Source organism: Anastrepha obliqua, chromosome 2 (assembly GCF_027943255.1).
Source record: "Anastrepha obliqua isolate idAnaObli1 chromosome 2, idAnaObli1_1.0, whole genome shotgun sequence".
In the NCBI taxonomy this organism is placed as follows: domain Eukaryota; kingdom Metazoa; phylum Arthropoda; class Insecta; order Diptera; family Tephritidae; genus Anastrepha; species Anastrepha obliqua.
In genome coordinates, this window is record NC_072893.1 from 1,527,616 (window position 1) to 1,550,074 (window position 22,459).

Here is a 22,459-nt window from a genome sequence, read left to right on the forward strand (position 1 = left end):
GAAAAGAGAGGCAATCCACAAACCCTTGAATAATACCATTCACGAACAATAAAGACAAAACAGATTGCCGAGACTGCAGAGATTTTAAATTGACTAAGCGACATCTAGAAAAGTAGAACGCTTATGGGTCATGAAAACGAAGGGAACGTAGAGCAAAGCCAGTGAAAACTTTTTGAATACGTTCGATGATGTGGTCTCCAGATAAAGGCTGCATATTTCAAATTATTATATTGAGAGTGAGCAAATGATGTGTGAGCAATTCCAGAGTACAGGGACTTGCAAAATCTGTACTGTTGCGCCTTATAAACGCTAATAGAACTTAATATTTCGAAATTATATAACTAATATGATAAGGAAAAGCGTATTTTACGTGAAAAATAACTCCTTAGTCCAATATATGACTGGCCGATCTCAGACAACAATAAGAATTAAAATGAGATGTCTTCAAAGGAGCAAAACACATTAAAAAAACTTGATTATTAGTATACCAAGAAAGAGCCTCAATCGCTTTTTGCAGAATTTCCGAATTGGATGAGTTTCTGACAATAGAATAGATTTTAAAGCCGTCAGCATAAAGTACAAACTGGCATATGAAAAGCAGTTTTTTACGTCATTGATAAAAAAGGCAACTATCAAATGCCGCAAAATGCTACCTTGTGGGACTTCAGATGACACAATAAAATAATATGGGTGATGATTTCCAACAATAATCACACACCTACGATTGAAGAAAAGAAAGAAGATGATAAATAAGGGAAGACCAATCCGATAATGAATCGGATGCAACTGATGTGGAACTAAACGAAAGTGAAATAGAGAAGGAAATCAATATCACTGAATTTTCGAGTAGTAATATATATTGTACGTGGATAAACATGGCCAGTAGACCAGAAAATATAGCCTTAAAACAAATTCACGCAGATGGCTTCTACAGGTTTTCTATAACATCCTAGATTTAGCAGCAATCAATGCTTGGATTTTATATAAAGAGACCACCTAAGTAATGATCTTAAGAAAAAATCTTATATTCCAATTAGCTGAAGAGCTAAGAGAAAACTATAGAGACGTTGTCGAGAACACTTCCGTTCCTATGTCGAAAATTCATGGTGCTGACGTAAGGAAGAATTGTCAAGTCCAAGCATTTGGCAGCGAAATCTTTGAAAGGGGAAAATGTATTTCAAAAACAGAGTTTATATGTAAAAAATGTTTTCAATGAAATTTTTATTAATAAATCTTTTATTTCAACTTAGTTGGTATTTTCTCTTGCAAGAAGCTTCAATTTTGTTGTATGACTCAAACTGGCTCACTTCAGTAAAAATAGGCATTTAAACAACACCCGCAAACCTAGTGTTAAAAAGTTTATTTTACTTAATTTCAAAGTTCGAGCGCTCTTAAAGGCGTCCCGTATATTAACTCTTGATGAATTTGGAATCAGATTTTCCAAATGCCAGCTTTTTCCCTACTATAGCTCCACATAACCAAACCTGATAGTAAATCTGAAACCTTAATTTTATTCTCAATTTCAAACTAAATTATATCCGCCTCTCTATTTTTAGCGGGTTGTGAGAATGGCTGCTCTCGACATGGCCAATGTACGCTGGAAAATGGCGAATATCGCTGCGATTGCATTGAAGGATGGGCTGGATCTGATTGCTCGATTGCGCTGGAAATGAACTGCAAGGATAATATAGATAATGACGGCGGTGAGTAAAGCACACTTTTCTATTTATTACACCTGCGTGTTTAATTTCATTTTGATTTGTTCGGTATGTGACAAGATATACCTTACAGATTAGAAGTTTAAAATTTTACCTTAAACTATGGTATGGATATGTAAATGACATCTCCCATAAAATAAAATAATAAATAAATAAATAAGTAAATAAAAAAAGGGCAAGTCAAACTAGTAGTACAGAGCGTCAATGACTGCTTTAAAGCAGATCTTGGAGATGAAAAGCCAAGGTTTAATTTTTTTAATTTTATTATATTCCAAAAGGACTCCGGTAATCGGCGCATGAGAAACTTAATTAGCTGTGACTGCATAGAGATAAATTTGATTCTGAAGACGAAGGGTTTTGCTGGGTACATCAAAGCTAATTCGGCCGTGAAGTACTGATACATATCAGTCAAAGGAACTACTATGAGCGTCGTTTGAAGAGTCCGTGCAAAGTCAGAGAGATGTCACTACTGGCGGATATCGGTGGTATGTTGTTAGTGGCATCTCTTGGAAGAACACACACCAAGTTGGAGCCAGATCGGTATATTTCTGTGTGTTTGGCATTCGTTTGAATCGCGGAAGTCGAGTGATTTTTTTTTCACCACAACAGAACACCAGTTATCGCCTCACCAATTGTGGTGGCAAAATTAGTGAAAATAGACCTCCAACTCGTTTGATATCTCCCCTGCTCTCCAGAATTCTGTAACTTGGATCCGTCGGACTACTATTTGTTTCCCAATTTGAAGAGTACCTAGCGGGAAAAAGATTTTATCCAAACAATGAGATAATTGCAGAAATGAAGAATATTTCTCAGGCTTCGTCAAATCCTATTTCAGATAAGAGGCATACTCGAGTTTTGGCGAGCTAAAGCATTGAAGAGAAGCGTTCTGGTAAAAGGATCCTTGAAATTGAGAAGCAGTGCAAAAGTGCTGGATTACTGTAAGCCTTTGAAATGGCGTGGCATATACGATTTTTGAGCGTAAAGTGTCGATAATCGTTTCACATATATGGTTCTGTGTGTGTACAATTTGGTTTTAACTTCCCAAATAGTTAATATCTTTAACTAATCTACTAACCCAAAGTTATTTACTTTTATAGTAACCTAATATTATTTCTACATCATAGAAAATCCATAAAATATTAAAAGGGCGCAAGTCAATTAGTGGCACTTGCCAACGCCAATTGCAGTTACATTAATCAATCAACTTTTGAATTGGATATGATTTCCAAATTACTCGGCTTTATACTCACATACACAAAAAAGTGCAATTTCATTAAAAGCCACTAAAGCAGTCAAACTATAGCTCACACATACATATGTGCTTATGGATATGTAGCTGATGCCGGCTAGCAAATTGCAAGAGAACCGGATGTGCCGGCGGTTCTCGCAGGTGAAAGGCGGACTGTAGCCAACAATAAATCAAGAAAGTTCCAACCCAACAACAGAAGAAACAGAAGAACAAATAAACAAAACACGAATAGGCAGTAGGACATACATACACATACGGCATATATACGAGTATCTATATGTACTTAAATATATGTTGCAACGCGAGGCACGCCCAACACCTTGAAAGCACAGCAAAGAACTGCAGCTTGCAATCGAACTACAGAACAACAGAAACCGGCTGAGCAAACTTTTCACATCTTGGCAAAGTGCAAACTCGCCCACATCGTATGGAGCTTGAATAGAGCAAACAGAATTATATAACAAATACCTTTATCGATGTCCCACTGCTACTGCTGTCAATACTTTTAATGTACAGTAGTAAAAAACTATTCAAAAATAGGTAAATAACCGAATATTTGTGCAGGAAGCGTGCGAAAAGTGACAAAAAACACTCGAATAATCACCTAAAAGAATGCACAAAGATATTTTATATGCATTCATATAGGTATAAGTATGTCAACATATACACCACCGGCGAAAGTCTGCGAACAATGATTATAATTCATATTCGGTGAGCAACTAAGTTCTCGCTGTTTTTTGATGAAAATATAATCTTATTCTGAAAAAATGGTTACAAGGGAGTCATTGAAGGTATTATCCATCGCTGGCTACTAATTTTCCCCATCTTTCTGGTAGATCTCGTATATTGTCGCGGTAAAACTGTTCATCTTTCAAGGCTATCCACGAATCAAGCCATGTTTTGATGTCTTCATATGAATGAAACTGCTGGTCAGCTAGACCATGTGCCATCGATCGGAACAGGTGATAATCGGACGGCGCAATATCTGGAGAATATGGGGGGTGGGGTAGGATTTCCTCTTTCAGTGTTGAAAGGTAGGCTTTAACGGGCTTGGCATCGTGAGGCCGAGCGTTGTCATGCTGTAGAATCACTTTTTCATGACTCTCCGCGTATTGCGCCGCTTCTCGCGCAGTGCTCGGCTCAATCGCATCAATTGAAGTCGATACCGATCCCCAGTGATGGTTTCGCTTGGTTTTAACAGTTCATAATAAATAACACCAACTTGGTGCCACCAAATATGTAGCATGACTTTCGCAGCGTGAATATTCGGCCGAGGCGACGACGTAGAAGCATGACCGGGCATTCCCGGTCTTTGGATTGCTGTAATGGGCCCATTTTTATCACCCGTCACGATGCGATAAAGAAAACCCCTTCCTTCTTTGCCGCTGGAGCAGTTGTTCACAGGCGAAAAAACGACATTCAGCATCCCTTGGTTTTAACTCATAAGGAACCCAAGTCCCCTGTTTATGAATCAATCCCAAAGTGTGCAATCGCTTGGAAATGGATTGACGGGTAGCTCCTAATACTGAAGCAAGCTCTTCTTGCGTTTGACACGGATCCTCATTGAGCAATGCCTTCAACTCAGCGTCTTCGAAGGTTTTTGTCCTTCCTTCACGCGGACGGTCATCAACATTAAAATCATCGTCTTTGAGGCGACGGAACCAATCTCGGAACGTTGTTTCACTTAAAGCAGCAGCTCCATAACCTTTGTAGTTCTCGATGGGCTTCATCTGCCGTTTTTTTTCGAATGAAAGAGGAAAATCAACACTTCCCGCAAATGACGATTCTTCGGCACAAAATCAGACATTTTCACAAAATCAAAAGTATGTATATGATATCAAAACAAAATCACTAATGTGTCGTAGCAGTTTGTTTACCATAGGTCTAAGCTTGGTTTATGACGTTTAGGTTATGCTAGAATCGACTAGCACACACTGCTGGTGGCATCTATTGGCCAACAACGAGAACTTAGTTGCGCACCTAATATTTATTTCACATTGTGAGGTACAGCCCAGGTATATTCTACCATTCTTGGCCGGAAAAATAACTTCCAATTCATTTTTCAGTGTAAGTGTTCGCTAAGTGTTATGTATCTATGCCAAATGTGTAAATATTCGCTTGAACTAAGCTTTCGAAAGCACATACTTTAACCCCTTCAAATTTTCGGCATGAAATGTTCCTTTCTCTGCAAAATATAATTCCTTTTTTTAATGACCTTTCAAAATTATCAAGAAATTAGGGGGATTGAAATTTAATTTAAAAAATGAAAAATAACAATAAATTTCTCGTCAAATTCTACTCCAAAACTCTTAGGACAAAAAATTTATTTTATGTCCTTCTCTACCTGATATTCTCGATCAATTAATTGCTAGTACTACTGTGGATCAAATTGTTTTAATAAAGTGTGCCAAAGTCGCTTGATACCCTCTTTGGCTTCTGGATATAAAGAAAACATTTGAAAGTTTTTCGTCGACGCCCTCTGAAAACTGACCCACGCAAAAGATTGAAAAATAAATCAGCAAATTGAAAAAGAAAAGCCAAAGCAAAACCCAAAAAATATATCTGCTTGTTTTACGTGTAGATGTGTGTGTTTTATAATTGACTACGCATGGATTGATTTGGAAGAGACACAAGAGATATGTAAACAAGCCACCTGAAGAAAACAAAAGTTATTTTTATTTGTTAAAATAAGGTTACTTAGCAACTTTCCCATCCACATATTAGTGCAATCCATTTGGTGAATGCTCCACGTCCACTGTTGTTTTCTTTTGATACGCTATTTATGTCGCAATATATAATTTTCATAAATAATTTCATATAGATTCGTAATATTTTACTTATTTTATTTTATGATTTATATGTGACTCATGAACGTAAGACGAACAATTTTGTTGACCGCGTTCAATGGGCCACATGTGAACACCATAGTAGTGTTTGAGTACTCGTAACATACCAAAAAATCTGTTCGAAATTGTATAGAGAAATGCGTCCCATATGGCTCTTTGGACAAAAAAGTATTTAAGATTACAGGGCAACATCGGGCACACTTTTTTAATACACTTTGCTCTGGACTAGTACTATTTTCGCCAAAGTTGGTCTGATAGAGCTCCTCCTTCATAATTATTAGCGTTTGCCCGCGTTGAGTTACATTTTTGTAAAATTGTTGGACTGTGTAAAAAATATATATAAGAAAATATGCGATGCTGATTTCCATCTGTAAAAAGCGCTATTTATTTTGTAATACGAGGTGTATCCCTACACTAATATGATTGTGATGATATCTACTAAAGCAATAATAGAAAAAATTTCGTTTGTTTTTCATTTAAAAGTTCAAATGTAAGTCATTACGTTAAAATTATTATATTCGAAGTGCTTTCGATCGCTCAATCTCGTTCTCATATTTAGGTGGTTGCTTTGGTTCAGAAATAAAAAACATGCGGCGCCGAAAAGCCGTGTCTGAATTTGCGGACGGACAAAATTTTAGCATGGAGGGAGAGTCCTTACAATGCGAGAGATAGCTTCAATATTAAAAAGAAGCCAACTGTGGCTTTTCATTTTTCCATTTGAAAGAAAAGTACGGATATATCAAAAGAGGTGGTAGAAAATCAAATTTAGGGAAATCAAATATTTAGCTATCAATAGATCAAATAGCCTGCTGAAATTAAATACACCCTTAATTTTGAAGTTACTACCCGTCGTGTGAATAAATTTTGCAGGCGAATATGTAAAACGGGTACCTAAACCTAAATTAACCACACGGCACAGACAAGCCAAGTTGGCATATGCAGAAAAGTACCGATTTCAAGAAGATGAATGGGATGGAGTAATTTTTTCCGATGAAAAAAATAAAATCAATGGACGGAACAGATGGTTCCTAAATGTGCTGGCATCCAACGCAAGAAAAGGAAAGAGAAAATGTTTTGTAATCTCGGAAGAGGCTCTGTCATGGTTTGGGCAGCCCTTAGTGTCAAAGGCGAAACGCCTATATTCTGCATATCCACAAAAATGAATAGTGTGAAGTATGCAGTGTTTCTTAAACTAAGTATTCATTACTTCTTCTGATGGTAATTTCGATGATGTGGACGACAGCAGGATAACGAAGAAGATCTTCAACGGTGTGCAGTAGAAAATGCACAAGACCCCCAAGAAGTTGGATTGATGATATCCAAGAAGACCTACGGTGCATAAATTCTAGGAGGAGTGATGCAGTAAATCGAGACATATGGAGAGACATTATAAAGGAAGCTCTGGCACACCCCGAGCTGTAAGTGCCACAATGATGATGATGAATTTCGATGAGCAGTGGACTTTCCAGCATAACAACGCAGCTGTTCATGCTTCCAAAGCAACGAAAGAGTTTATGGCAGTGATAAAAATACCAATTTTAAAATGGCCTGACTGCAGCCTTGACCTCAACTTAATCGAAAATGTATGCGCAATACTTTCTCAATCGGTTTTCAAAAATGGAAGTCAGTTTCCCACTGCTTAAAGCCATAGAAGAGCGATTAATGTCGAATGATAAAAAAATTAATCAAATCGATGTCTCGACCACTTCAATAAGTTATAATCAAAGTAGGATCCACCAAAGTACTAAGGTCCAAATTATAAAATAACCTCGAGAGTTTTACTTGTATATTTTAAATATAAAAATATTGGTCTTATTCTTTTTTTGTTCTGTTTCTAACTTTTTTTTAATAATTAATTTAGGTTTTGTGAAATGTGTGGATATTTTTCGATATTTTTAAAACAGTTATCATTAAGATTTTAAATATTGAAAACATAAATTCTTAGCCCTAAAGCGATGAGAAAAATATGAGGAATTTAGTTGGTCTTATAATTATTTCGTATGGTTTATACTCAATTGATCTTCTACCCGGAACTTGTCAATAGAAATCTGAATTTTAACTTAGTCATGAAATTAACTTAGACCCTTTTTGTTGTTGTGTATCACTAACAAAGCCTACATTTTTCCGATCAGTTTTCGAGTTGTGTTGCAGCTTTCAGGAGCGAAAATTTTTTTGGGGGTGTCAATTAATATATCAACTTATATTCACACAGTTGGAAACGGGTTTCGATTTGAGGTCCAGACAATGGCATTAATATTTTATGCAATAATGAAATTTACTATTATATCTTATAAAATTTTTCCTTGACGAATGTATAGTATGTCAATGCCGGGGACTGTTCTCGCAACTACTGTGATAAAATGTATCTGCGAGCAACGAATCATTGGTAGAGTCTGAAGGAAAACTGTACATCTTTGTTTGTATGGGTGTGTGATTCTTCTTATTTTGCTTTATTTGCATCCGTATCCAAACAAATAGTCTTGAAGGAGCTCATCCAAACATATGTGAAGCTGCTTCGCAAGAAAAGTCTTGTACTGACAATTGAAATCATCCAATCATCTAAAAAAAAACAAAAACAAAAAAAAAAAGTCAGCTGGAAAAGCACACAAACTTTGGCACAAATCTACCTGAATATTCTACGTTTATTTTTTCCTGGATCGTCACTGCAGTTTGATTATAAACAATTCGTTGAGTTTAACAATAATAAAAAATAAAAGGAATAAAAGCAACAACAATAAGAGCCTTATGCAACAATTCCAAAAGGTAAATAAAATAGAGCGATGAAGAAGCGAGTGCAAAACTGAAAGGCGAGGCGGACTATGAGGGAGGAAGTGAGCCTCAAGTGTCATAGAACATTACGATTTCCATGCGCCTTTGAAAAGCAAGTTCTGAATGGAGCAAAATCAGCGAGGAGGAGGAAATAAACGGATATTGAAATCAACTTAAAAGCGTACAGCTACTTAGCATTCGCATTTTGTTGCTGCTTTTATACTTTTACTGTCGCCACTGTCGTCACTCTCGCTGCGCGAATGACTGGGTTGATGAATGAATGGAAGTGGGGGTGAAGCAAATAAATGCAGAAGAAAGGTAAACAAGGAAACAACAACAGCACGACAGAAGAACAGAAGGACAAAACGAAGCTGCTCGAGCGCCACTTGAGAATGTTTCAATATTTGCAGCACTAGAAGTCTTGGAGTGCGTACTTTTGCTGGGGAAAAAATCGAGAAGAACGTCCAAGATATTTCCAAGGATCAAAGAATGCACGCCAGCCGAACGCTTACCTGCCAACCGAGTAATTCCTCAAACCCGCATATCTGCAACTCTGCTCGCACCAAGAAGCATTCCGCGTGTGTAAGTGGGTGTGTGTTTGTTTTGACGACTGTGACAATATGAGGTAGCAATATGTTGCCGCCTTGTGAAACAATGAAAGGACTGAAAAGACATCGTCACACATACATGCATATCCTCGTTTATAGGTGAAACATGTTTTATTTGTGAAGTAGGCACGCACACACTTGCAAGCGAAGTGGCGACTGAAATGTGTTAAAAGGGGTTAAATTTCAATTCATTCTTGGCTAGAAAAATGAAGCGAGCAACACAAAAGGAATGTAAAACGGAAATTGGGAGAATTACAGCAAATTGGCTCATATGCCGTACAGGCAGAATATTTTCACAAATAAGCTCCAGATCGGACGAAAGGTGGAGTGTCTTTATGTTGATGCTAATTTGCAGACCTCCGATTACGGATGCGAAGTATTGCGCCTGATGCTGGCAGACATCTAAAGCAAGGCTCATTAGTCGCGATTTATGAATTTCAGCTTGCAGTCCCTCTCACGCCAACTCTAGTTTTTGTGTTACTGATCCAATCGAACCAACCTCCGTTGCAAGTGTCAATTAAGTTGATTGATCGGCATTTCCTTTTTTAAAGCTACACTCATCACCGCTTCTCACCTGTCGCTCATAGCTGTTGATTTCTCTCTTTTCAGACGGTATGACTGATTGCTCGGACAGCGAATGTTGCTCGCATCCTGCTTGTGCGGAACACATCATGTGCCTGTCCTCCAACGATCCAGTGGAGGTGCTCCTGCGCAAGCAGCCACCCTCGGTGACCGCATCCTTCTATCAACGTGTCAAGTTTCTGATTGAAGAGAACTCGGTGCAGTCGTACGCACACATGGACGAGTACAGCGAAAAGTGAGTACTGCCGTTCACACATACACACTTACATTACCAACACCCAATTAGTTAGGCTGTAGACTTTTTCTCGCTTAGCTTTTAAGAACTTTGTAGCCAGGGAATGCTTACAAAATAATTAAATCTATCTAATTTCCAAATTACAAATACAATTTTATCACTAGCATAAGTCCTAGTTTACGGTTGCACCCCAGAAGCTTTACTTAGTTGCGAGCGGGAATTAAAAAATATATTTATTTGAATTTAGAGATATTCTTAATTTGCGAATATTTAAGATGTGTGTGAAAATAATGAAATAATTATGGCGCAATGAAGAGAAAAAGCTCAAATCAACTTCGCAAAAATAAAATTTTCACATTTCAATTTAAATTACATATTACGTACAAGTGTTCATTTAACTTTTCTGTTTCTCGTTCAATTAAATTTCCAATTTGTGAATTAGCCTGGACCCTACGCGTTGAAAAATGGTACCGAAAGGCTATTTCGCAAATGTTTTAAGTTTTAGTTGAAACACATTCAATGAAAAAAAATATTCAAAACCCAAGCTCACATTCCCACAATCCTTCACCCACTCCCCTCAATGAGTCTATCATTTTATGCGTTGGAAAAATAAAAAAAAGAAATTTTTTACTATCCGAAGGATAAGTTTTTCAATTTTTTACATATTTTGATTACAATTTTTGTTCGCTTTACTGCGTTCGTTTTACTTACCAATTGCTTTCGATTTTCTATTTGAAAAACATTTTGAATTTTATTTTATTTTCAATACAGAGCTACACGTTTCCAAAAAAAAAATAACTAAAAAAAAAACAAAAAAAAAAAAAACAAATAAAGTAAATGTAAAAGTAAGCTTTTATTTGAGCTTTTTCTTTTCTTGCCTATTGTAGGATTACCGATTTCAAACACGAATAATTTCTGTTCTAACTTTGTTTTTGTTTATAGCTTTTATTTGTTAAATTACATTCGCATTTTTTTTTGTTATTTCTAAAAGGAAAAATACAAAAAAAACAAAAAAAAACTCCAAAGCGAAATAATGATAGCACTTCATTGAGTATGTGTGTTGTCTAGTGTTTACCTCCTTGTGTTCGTCTCACCCTGTTAAACGTCACGAAAAACATAACCTTATACCGAAACAAAACCAAAAAAATAAAGATTTTGGAAAAAGAAAATATATTACATTGAGCGCAGTTTAAGATAATAATGATTTTTTTTTTTCAAAACTCCAGCCGTTTACGCAGTAGTGAGAGAGCAGTTCTCCATACCCAGAAGTTGCAGTGTGATATGTTGCATACTTTCGGGGCTATTAAAAATTGCAGAAAAGCTATCAGAATATTTTTAAACGTCGCGCTAGCCAAATCTCCATAAGGTTTGGAAATTCTATTGTTGTATCAAAATTACTCGCAGAGAGATTAGCTTTGCCGTTGCATACTTTTAAGCGCATTATTATTTATTGGAGATTTGGCCATAGCGCTTCCGAATGTAATAGTTTTCTCTTAGATATATCCGGCAAACTACTACAACTACATCCAGCCAATATTTATGTGTATGTATTTTTAATATAAATTTATGAAATCGTTAGGATTTAGCAAACTGATACTGTAAACATTTCAAGCATCTTTTGTAGTTTCGTATTCAAGATTTGTTTGTTCAAAGAGTTTAATTTGACTTTTCCGTTTTCGAATTTATTTCTAGTGGTTCGTTATGTTGTAGGAGTTGAGTTCTCAATCCACTAAATTTCCGCTAAGTTTAAAATATGTGAAAATGAACTAATCACTTGACGAATGTCCAGCTTCCGCGTGAACTAAATATTTCGTAAAAATGTGCCACTTTAAAGTTGTGTTACTATAACCGCATTTGCTTATATTTCTCGCCTGCTGTGCCTTTAAAGAAATACGTTTCGGAAAACAATTCAATTATATTCTTATGGAACGAAAAATGTCTGCTTTTATAACGAGTCCTATTTATGGGATAAAGCCCCAAATTTAGGTATTTTTTTTTTTTTTTTGAGGCTTACTCCATGCAATTTGCGTTTGTATATAATTTCTTCTACGCTCTTGCTCCGAACGTTGTTTCAGACGTAGCGAATTTTCGTCGCTTTTTCGTTTGCGGTTGTCTCACATTCGCATGCCACTGTGGCGAGAAGAAGTGAAAATAATAAAAAAAAAAAATTGTCTAACAGCGCCCACCCCTCGCCAAGCAGTGCTAAATCTTGGAACGTATTTTTGCCAGATGAAAAGTTTCACATAAAGATCCCTTCATTTGTGGAAGAAGTAACCAATCAAGAACATCTGCGACATTTATTAGCTTCTCATTATTTGTTGAGCTTTCCAACTAACCAACAGCTGATTTTTCAAACTCATCTCGAGACAGTTGGGAACTTATAAATAAAGCTGTCCAATAGAGTTTCTCAAATGGCCGATATGGCAATCCTGAGATAGCACAGCCTTATTGAGAAACCCCTTAGTGTTTATATTTTAGGTATTTAATTAGAGCAACCCCAGGCAGTAGCAGATGTAATTTACTTTTAATTTGCTTTTTCCTAAGTTGGTTTTCTTTTGTGGTGGTATTTCGTCTTAAGTTCGCAGACAAAGCTAGAAGTCTTCAATGTTGCTTTAGTTAATTATTCATCCGAAATGAATTTTAGTTCTTAGAAACTTCCATTGTTTTGGGGAAGTGCTGAACAGTAGGCGGCAGAAAGTTCTGCTACCGTTGCAAAGAGTGTACTTTTTTGTTGTTGTTATTTATTTATGTTTCGTTTTCATCTAATCCAAATCTATATGTAAATGTAATACAAACATACATGCGTATGTGTTTACCTGTAAGCTATTCAAGTAAGATCGTAAATGACTATGGAGGTATATTTTGTGAAAAGCGAAAATGTTTAGTATCCTTTTAAGCCAGTGCTTAGTTTTTAATAAAATTAAATTCAAAAAATATGGCAAAACAACAAAAATGAGTTTCCAGCATAAAATACAAATAGCAAAACACACAAAATGAAAAAATACAGTTATTTTTGAATTGACGTTTTAGCAGCTTTGAAGTGTAACTAAGGCATTTTTGTATCGCATACATTTGTTTTTGTTTTTGTTAAGAACTTTGCTTTCACTTTTGTAAGCCCCAATAAATTCACAATTATTACTATTATTTTTCTTTTTTTTCGTTTTGTTTTTTCGTTTATGTTTCTGTTCGATTTTGTTACTTTAAATGTGCGTGTCCAAGTTATGAGTTCTTATGTTTGCGTTCAATGTTGATTTTTATATGAATATTGTATAAGAATGAGATTTTTCTTATGAATTCTATTAACAAAATACTAACCAATAAACCAAGTCTCGAAAAATTCTGTTGAAATTAAAAAACTCTCAAGGCATTTAAAGATAAGAACTACTAAACGCCGAATGAGAAGACATTGCGTGCCAGTGCGACAGTCCGTCATTGCCCTTATGTGTATTTGTCAAATGTAAATTTTCATTTTCAATTTTTCGTTCAAAGTATCTGAGTGTTTAAAATTTTCAATTTCGTTTCGTTTGTTGGTTTGCTCGCAAATATTTAAGTTTTTGAAAGTTCATTGTGGGTGAAGATGTGTCACTGCACTTGGTGATAGACTATACAGGGAATATGAAAACCTACAATAACTAAAATAATATCACGCAAAGCAGATGAAATATTGAAAAGCAAAAACTAAATATTCTAAATATCTATATTTTGTCTCTTTGTCTCTTTTTGTTTTCGATTTTTGTCCTGTCTTTTTTATTGTATACATGTCTGTGTACCCTTTTGTCGCTTTACGGCTGCTCGGCACGAAATGCGAAAATATTAAACACAAAACCAAAACCCAAAAACAAAAAACAAAATACGGAAAAAACCAAACCAAAAAACAATAAAAAAACACCACCGCGCATTTATGTATGCGAAAATCATAAAAAATGAACAAAATTCAACGATTGACTGAAAAACCGCCGCTCCATCCATTAACCAACAAACACTCGAATTGTGATTTATGAAAATTCATCCGAAAAGTCTCTTCTGGAGCTCATTCACGCCTTGGTAAGTTGACACTTGCGCCTGTCTGGGAAATCGGCACTGCGTCCAAAACTTACACGGGAAATACAAAACCGCCAACAGCATCAACACTTTTTATTTTCATTTCGTAATTGTACTTCGTTTCCAAAGAACAGAAAACCAAAACAACCCGAAAAATTGCAAAAAAGTTAGCAGCTTTTTAAATATTTTGTGTTGCTTTGACGAACTTTGCTCCAATTACATATTTCAAAATTCAAGATATTCGATTTTCTGCAGAAACATACATATATACATACATATGTATTGAATTTAATTTGATTGCGCTCTTCTGTTACAAAACAAAAAAAAAAAAACAAAAAAAAAAATAATAATTAATTAACACACAGAAAAGAACACAAAAACGCTGGAAGCAGCAAATTGTAAATAAACATTTTTGATTCTCTATGTGTGTGTGTAATTCGCGGACGAATGCCTTCATTCTTAGACGTTAACTATGCAACTAAATGCGATATTTCAATATTCCACAGTTGGTATTGTGACTGTTATTATCTACTATTACAATTATTACCTATTATTATTATTATATATTAGAGTTGTTTGTTGTATGTGTACGTGTCTATGTGTATTCTGTTAATTCAATTCGAATTGTGGTTCAGTTATTAGTTATATTTTTTGTACTTTCTTACTTTGTTTTTGGGTTTCTTTGTTTTGAGCATCATTAAGCTTCACTAACATCAATTAACCACATTTTGTCAACCAATCGAATATCATTCGGTGAGCAAAGTGGCTAAGGAGTGCAGTGTTTTCTGGCTGAAGCCGAAGCAGCTCCTTGGCTGCTGTGTGCTCCGGTATTGTTGTTCCATTTATTTACTTTTTTCCTATATTCATACACTCATTATGCAGTAAACTACTATGCCTGAAATGTACATATTATCAAATTACAACAACAAAAAAGTTCACGAAATTTATTCAACTCACGTCGTCCAACTCGTAATTTATTTTCCTTTATAAAAATATACATAATTTTTGAACCTCGTCCTTTTTTTGTATAAAAGTAGAAACTTATGGCATTCTTCACAGTTTGGAGTTTGTTCTAAGATAAAATAATTTTTTTAAGATAGTTCCGCTCTAAAATTTATGCCAGAAGAACCTGCACTTGTTGGCGCGACTAACTTGCGGTTTTACTTCAACTTCTTCGATTTTACTGAAAATAAAAGTTTTCTTAACTGGATATCAAATGGCGAAATTCATGAAATATCCATTTTGTAATAAAAATATTTAAATGACTAGTTGCCCATTATTTCATGACAACTTAACTATCGAAAATATACAGAATTAATTTTTTGATTTAGCCTATAAACTTAAGGATTTCGTCGTAGTGTAGCTGAACTGTCGGTTGCATATAAAATGCGAGAAGGAAGTAAAAACTTACAATATTTAAGGAAATGGAAACTTTACGCCAATCTTTGCTTGCTCTGATTGCGCCACATTTCCAAGGACACCCATAAAAATAATTTTGTTCAAGCATCGCCATAAACGAGAGGTTACTGCAACCTCTACGTTTGCAATAAATAAAAAAAAAGACATTAAAAAAAATTCTACCTAAATTACAAACCAAGACTGGCAGTAGTTAATTTTCAAATCCTTTTAAAGAAAATATATATATTTTTTTTTAATATTTCGCAATAATTTTTTAAAAGTCGCAGCGTAAAAATTGCCTCCGCCAGATAGCTGAAATGGAACCCTTGGCGCTGAAGTGGAACTATCTTGAGAAACTAATTTTATCTGGTTCATTCCCAAGTTTAAATTTAAAATTTTTTATACAAAATATTTGTTCTTACACTTTTTACTTAATTTTCGTGCTTTTTACCACATAACAAAATTGAAATCACCTTTAAAGTTTTTGTAAATTTTTCTTCAGTTTTTAGGGTAAAATTTTTTTACACTTTCTCAGTGAACGTACAACAGAATATATCAAATATAAAAAAACTCAAAGGAAAGTTAGAAAAACGAAACAAAACAGAAAATGCGTAAAATTTTAGTTTAAAAAGTCTTACAACAGAGATAAATGTGAAAACAAACTATCCAAAGCCCTTATATGTATGTGCCACAGCCTAACCCCGAAACGAATTTCCTTACATGTTAATATAAATTAATAATACTTTAAATAAAATAACACAAATAATAAAAACCAAACAAATTTGATTGTAAAATCAATAAAAAACAGCAAAAAACAAATACCAAAGTAATTAAACAATAAAAAACAACAAATAACCACGAAACCCTTCACTTTCCCAATTGTCTGCGTCTAAAAATCATTTGTTTATCACCACCACCCCTACACGCACACTCCCATACCTACACACATACAACCACAAGTCATGCAACCCACGACCAAATCCAACATCCCCACACGAAAACGTAGTAGCTACCATTTGCTACACAAAAACCAAAAAAAAAAAATATTAAAAATTGAGAAAAAACTGAAAATCTTATAATTTAAAAAGTATTTAGTTTGTTAGTTCTTCCTTTTCTTTTTCGTCAAAACGAGTTTTTATTTTCGTGCATTTTCACAGCTTTAGAAAAACACAAATCTCATTTTAAGTTAAGACCAAAATAAAGCTTACGATAAGTTTCACGTCACAACGGACATTTGTAAAAAAGCAACGAATCTAGAAGTAAATTTATAAAAATACTAGCAAAATAATTAGTTATTAAAACAAATACAAATTCACTTATGCACATATTTCCAAATATATTCGTGTATTCAGGCAAATTGGACAGGGTGTTATGAAGCAGACGTCGAATAGGCTCCGTAGGCTCATAAACCAAAATAAGTAATATAACTGTTTGTAGATTTCGATGCAAATGACTAAAGCGTTGGAAATTTGCTGTACAATTAACAATAAATTTACAAAAATGTAGCCATGTCAATATAAAGAGAGGAAGAAGGGTAACAACTCTGACACTAAACGACTTTACTGCATGAAGTGAATTCTATTCTTATATTCAGTCAAGTTCAAAATGTCGATGCTCGTGTCAATGGAAGCACTAAATACAACAAAGCGATTCACAGTGCAAATGGTCTGGCAAGTGTATAAATTTTGTTGTTGTGTTGCCATGGTAATCGGCAAATGCCGCGATGACAGACTGTTTGCGCTTAAGTAACTGTGAACTGCCCCAACATTTTCCGTTGGGCTGCATAATCTGCTGAAAAGAAATGTTTTTATTCATACACCAGTGTTCGCAATAGTAGAAGCGCCGTATTGCAGAGTTTATTTAATATAATTTTTATGGATTTTTTTTCCTTTTTGTGTACTGCAACAGAAATAGTTCGTACTTCAACAAAAATCAAGCAACTGCAAGTTTTAAACTTGATACATAATTTTAAAAATAAAAATATTTCTGCAAAATTTTAAAGTATTTGAAAAAAATATTTGAAGTACACAGTTTGGTAGCCCATTAAATGTTGGTAAAATATTGGGTCAGTTTGAAGTGATTCGAAGTTCGCGCTGATTTTTGATAGTTTTTTGATTGACGTTATTATGTATTTTCTTCCATAAGACGAGGGGCGACATTTTTTGAAATGGAGAAGAAAAGAAAAATTGGCCAAAATCAACCCCATTAGCAATTTATTATACCAGAATTCAATATAAAAAGTGAGAAATTTCAATGAAAATTTATTGAGTCTTTTGGAATCTTGAGTATAGTTCGGGACTATAAATAGTTTAAACTACTACTACCAGATTCAATAAATAGTCAAAACTTTGCAATATGTCGCGCTCCTATTATAGTGAACACAGGTTTATTGAAGCAAAGCATTTTAACTCACCTATAAAATATTTCGTATAGTGTAAAATGAATCTAGAAAAAAATTGCATAGACTTGGAGTGGTTAGTCTGGTAGAAGTAAATTTTCCAGGCTAACAATCAAATGACAGTAGCGTAGAAAAATGTTGAGCCGTAAAAAACGAAAAAAAAACTAAAATAATAAACTAAAATTTTGAGCTTACGTCGCGAAAACTACACTCTTTGTGTAGTTAGTGCTAAAGTAAGATTAGTAAACTAAATTTAAACTTTCAAAGAGCAAAAATACAGCCCTAAAAATCCACTAAAAACTGTTTTAATAAATAAGTTATAATTTTTTAATAACGCTGCAATTGAAAAGTCTGCCTGATGGAAGCGTGACCGCCATAACTTGGAAACTGTTTGATCGATTCGATTCTAACAAATTGCATTGTACGGACTTATTTTATTTGTTATAAGGCAATATATTCAATAAAATGTACAATCACCATTAGCTAGATTGGCTTTACATACTTTGTGTTAATTTCTGTGCCAGTTGTGGAGGCTATCGACTTCAAATCAATCAATTTTGTGATGTGATTGCTACTTGAGCGTCCAATATTTCCTTTCCTTTAACTCAAACATTTTCAATGGGGTTGGAATCAGCCGATTGGGCCAATCGAACAAATCAATCCCATTTTCCTGTCCAATCTACGCACCTTCGGCTTCGATACTTGGAACCGTTCTCTTCTTGTAAAATCCACGGTTGGCTAGTTCTTCCAAACATCTTCGCAGTTGATAGTAATAATGACTTATGGTCAATTTTATTCATCGAAACTGCATTAAAATTGGCTCCAAACACAAATAATTGGATGTTTAACAGTTTGTTGAAGTTTTCGATTATCAGCAGAACACTATGACTGATGTATGTAACTATTCGCCCAAAAGAAAGACTCATCCATGAATACTACGTTTCCCCAATTCCGAAATTGTCTCAGTTCGTGCAAGTCTTTTTTCAATGTGATATAAGGAGAGCAGCGATTTTTCCTATGCGCTCCGGAATTTAAGGTCTTCTGCACGTAGACATCCTCAAATTGTGCCTTCGGATATACAGGGTGGCTGATGAATTTCGCTACATTAAGAAACTCAAATAACTTTTTTTTTAGTGTATGGAATTCATTTATTTTTTTTTCAAGTTGAAGGTTATTAAATATTAGTAAATGTAGCTTAACTAGTTTTAAAAATAATTGAATTTAAATGCCCCCCATGCTCGTTGACACAAGTGCGGCATCTTAGTAAAAAGTTGTTCATTGCTGTTTTGAGAGTTGCGACAGGAATAGCCGCAATTGTTGCCCGAATGGATTGTTTTAGTTCATCCAAATTTGTTGGCTTTGTTTTATAAACTTCTTGTTTACATAAACCCCACAAGAAAAAGTCAGGTGCAGTAAGGTCAGGCGATCTGGGGGGCCAACGAAATTCGGAGTTTCTTGAAATCAGTTTATTTGGAAATTTTCGTCGCAACTCTGTCATAACAGTCTGGGCTATGTGAGACGTTGCCCCATCTTGTTGAAACCACACAGAGTTGAAAGGAATTCTCTTTCGGCGTAGTTCTGGATAGAAAAATTCTTTCAGCATTTTCAAATAACGGTCTCCAGTAACCGTAACGGTGTGACCATTTTCTTCAAAAAAATAAGGCCCGACAATACAGCGTGAAGAAACCGCACACCACACTGTCACGCGAAGAGGATGCAATTCCGCCTCGTGGAGTATCTGTGGGTTAGAAGTACTCCATATTCGACAATTTTGTTTGTTCACATTGCCGTTTAAATCGAAATGGGCCTCATCAGACATGAAAAGGCAGTTTAACATGTTTTGGTCTTCTTCCACCATTTGCAGGATCTTCTGGCAAAATTCCAAGCGAATCGGCAAGTGTGCTGCATTCAGTTTGTTAACCATTTGAATTTTGTAGGGAAATAAGTCTAAATCTTTGTGCATTATTGTTTGCAAAGACTGTCGGCTGACACCAAGTTGAGCAGATAAGCTTCTTGTTGAAACCCTTGGATTGCTTTGTATAGCTGCAGCTACAGCAGCGATCGTTTCCTCCGTCCGAACTGGTGGGTTTCGATGATAAGGCCTTCTTGCGACTGTTCCTTGCTCAGCAAAATTATTCACCAGTCTCATTATGGTGCATCTGCTCGGGGGATCGCCGCCAAACATCCGCCTGTACTCTCTCTGTACCAAAACTACGGACTCCAGTGCGTGATAGCGGCGGACTATCCAAATTCTTGTTTGCGTGTCCCAGTTATCCATTTTAACAAATTTTAAAGATCAATCTGCAAATTAAAATAAAAATGGAACAGATAACTTAAAAAGAAAAAAAGTTATTCAATTTTTTTTTGGTACCGGCTTTCATCAGCCACCCTGTATTAACACTACTTTTTCATAAAAATAATTCAGCTCAATGCAACGACTGCTTTACAAACAAATCAATGATCTTCTAATTATGTTTTGGAGAGGTATTGGTTTTTGGGTCTCGTCCGGGAAAGTCGACAACGTATTTAGTTTCGGCATACCGCTGCACCCATTCATTTATGAACGTCTTTGACTTCTTCAAATATTTTGCTACAAATAGGCCTAACATTTTTGAACCTATAGGGTGTGCCCATAGGAACGCAGCTTCAAATCGTTTTTCATGTGCGGAACTCCTTTTCTAAAAACAACGTGCGATTTCTAAATTTCTCTAAATTTCGAATTTAGCAGCATTTAACATTTTTTATAACGGAACTATAAGCTTGATATGCGCCGATCGCGCTTCCATTAGATAGACTGTACATATAAATATTTATTTTTTTTGTAATTTCATATTATTATTAAATCCATTATTAAACCTAATTTCGACACAGGTTTCAAGTACGGAAAAATACAACAAAAATTGCATGAGTGTCCGAATTTCAATGTCCATGAATGTACGTGCAAAGCCGACATCTCAGGAAAGTTTCTGCAAAAAGATGAAGAAATGTAAAATTGTATATTTTTGGCTTTTGGTAAAATATCGAAATATGAATCCACAAACCTATGCCTTCAAATGCTGGAATAGAGTAAAAGAATGCAAAAGGAACAAAATTAATGCCCTGGTGTTATGTGTGTGAGTGTGTATGTGTGTGTATATATGGATTTTATTATAGGTAATTGGTTCCTCATTCATGCAATTTTCAACTAAAACAAAGTCATAAATGACTTACTGAAGACTTCGTTTGCGAAATTCTGATATTTGTGCTAAAATAAAAATTCTTCACCAATCTGTTTAAATCGATTTGCAACTGTTTACGCATTCACATAACTCAATTCGCAATTTTTGTTCCACCTATGGCTGCCATACTGCAGCTATTTCGGTTCATAGACGAAGTAAAATATTTTTTATGTCCGTTGGTAATCGAATGCCACACAAAACTCTCCGTTCCACAATTCACTACAAAATGGGCATTAATCTCTGCTGATATAAAAAAATAATAGATACTAATAAAATGGAAATTTGCGAAACTAGAAATAATACATTACCAGCACTTTTTAGTTTAGCGGCGGAAAGCAGCGTTTGAAAGCCATTTAGAGAAATGAAAAAGCTTATTTTTTTATATTTGTATGCAGTGTAAAAACGCCAAATCATCACTATAAAAGTGCATAATTCCGGCACTTTGAGTGCGCCGCATACACCAGCACACTGCGGCATATGCGAGCACAGCACAACTGCTAAAAAACGAAACGCAGCACTCCGCCGTCAATGAAAAATAAAAAAACGAAGCGCATAAAATCGCATTTGTTACGAAATATGCTCGCAAAAGTGCCACCAAGAGCTGTTAGGTGGACGGATGCGCGGCGGGCGGTTGCATAAACATGCAAATAAACAAAACGCCGAAGTAGAAGCAACGCAGACGCGTCAGCTGGGGCAGCACTCGCTAATATGAGTACGTGTGAGTGTATGTGTGTGGGTGTGTGAGTGGTAGGTGCCATTGTTATTTGCTTGCAGTCGAATAAAAATAAAATGCAAATGCTAATGCAAGGAGCAAATATTTAAAACGCAAGCAACAACAAAACCAATACGAGTGAAAATTGAAATGAAAAATAGAAATAGAAATGGAAATGTGTGCACACATCAAATTTAAATAATTGCAAAGTAGATTAAAAGCGAATCAAGTGGCTTTCGTGTGAGTGAGCGAGCCCTTGTCCATTTATTTCTGCACGCGTGTATTTGTATGCGCCTTTACACACTGACACAGGTGTATGGAGCTGCTTCCGTCGCATTCGCATGGCACCTGCGGGCATGCCACACACAAACCTCGCCGACACACAGCACCGAAGGACAACAGATTATACTTGTATGCATTCGTGTGTGTGTGAACGGAGTGTGAGTGTGAGTGCGCCTATATCCATTGGCGCAAACGCGAATTAGATTTCGCTTCATCCGATGCCATTAGCCACAAACAATCGCACACACACACACACACTTCTGAATCTATGTGTAAGTGGCATTAGCACTATGAAAAGCGTTCGCATGAATGTGGGCGTTTTCATGTAGCACTGCAGCTATGAATGTAAATAAAATAATGCAATTTATTTGCTATCGTAAGCAACTGACACAATAAAATGCTA

At 35.5% G+C, this 22,459-nt stretch overlaps 1 protein-coding gene across 2 annotated transcripts in view; it reads left to right on the forward strand.

The window, feature by feature from the left end:
- The window catches only part of LOC129239691 (teneurin-a), a 335,619-nt gene that overhangs the window by 236,738 nt on the left and 76,422 nt on the right, over window positions 1-22,459 (forward strand). The window contains exons 9-11 of one of the 2 annotated variants that reach the window (XM_054875401.1): window positions 1,557-1,703; window positions 9,800-10,007; window positions 14,025-14,051. In XM_054875401.1, the coding sequence (XP_054731376.1) occupies window positions 1,557-1,703; window positions 9,800-10,007; window positions 14,025-14,051 (382 nt within the window). The remainder of the gene's footprint in view (window positions 1-1,556; window positions 1,704-9,799; window positions 10,008-14,024; window positions 14,052-22,459) is intronic. The other variant, XM_054875402.1, reaches the window with a different exon arrangement.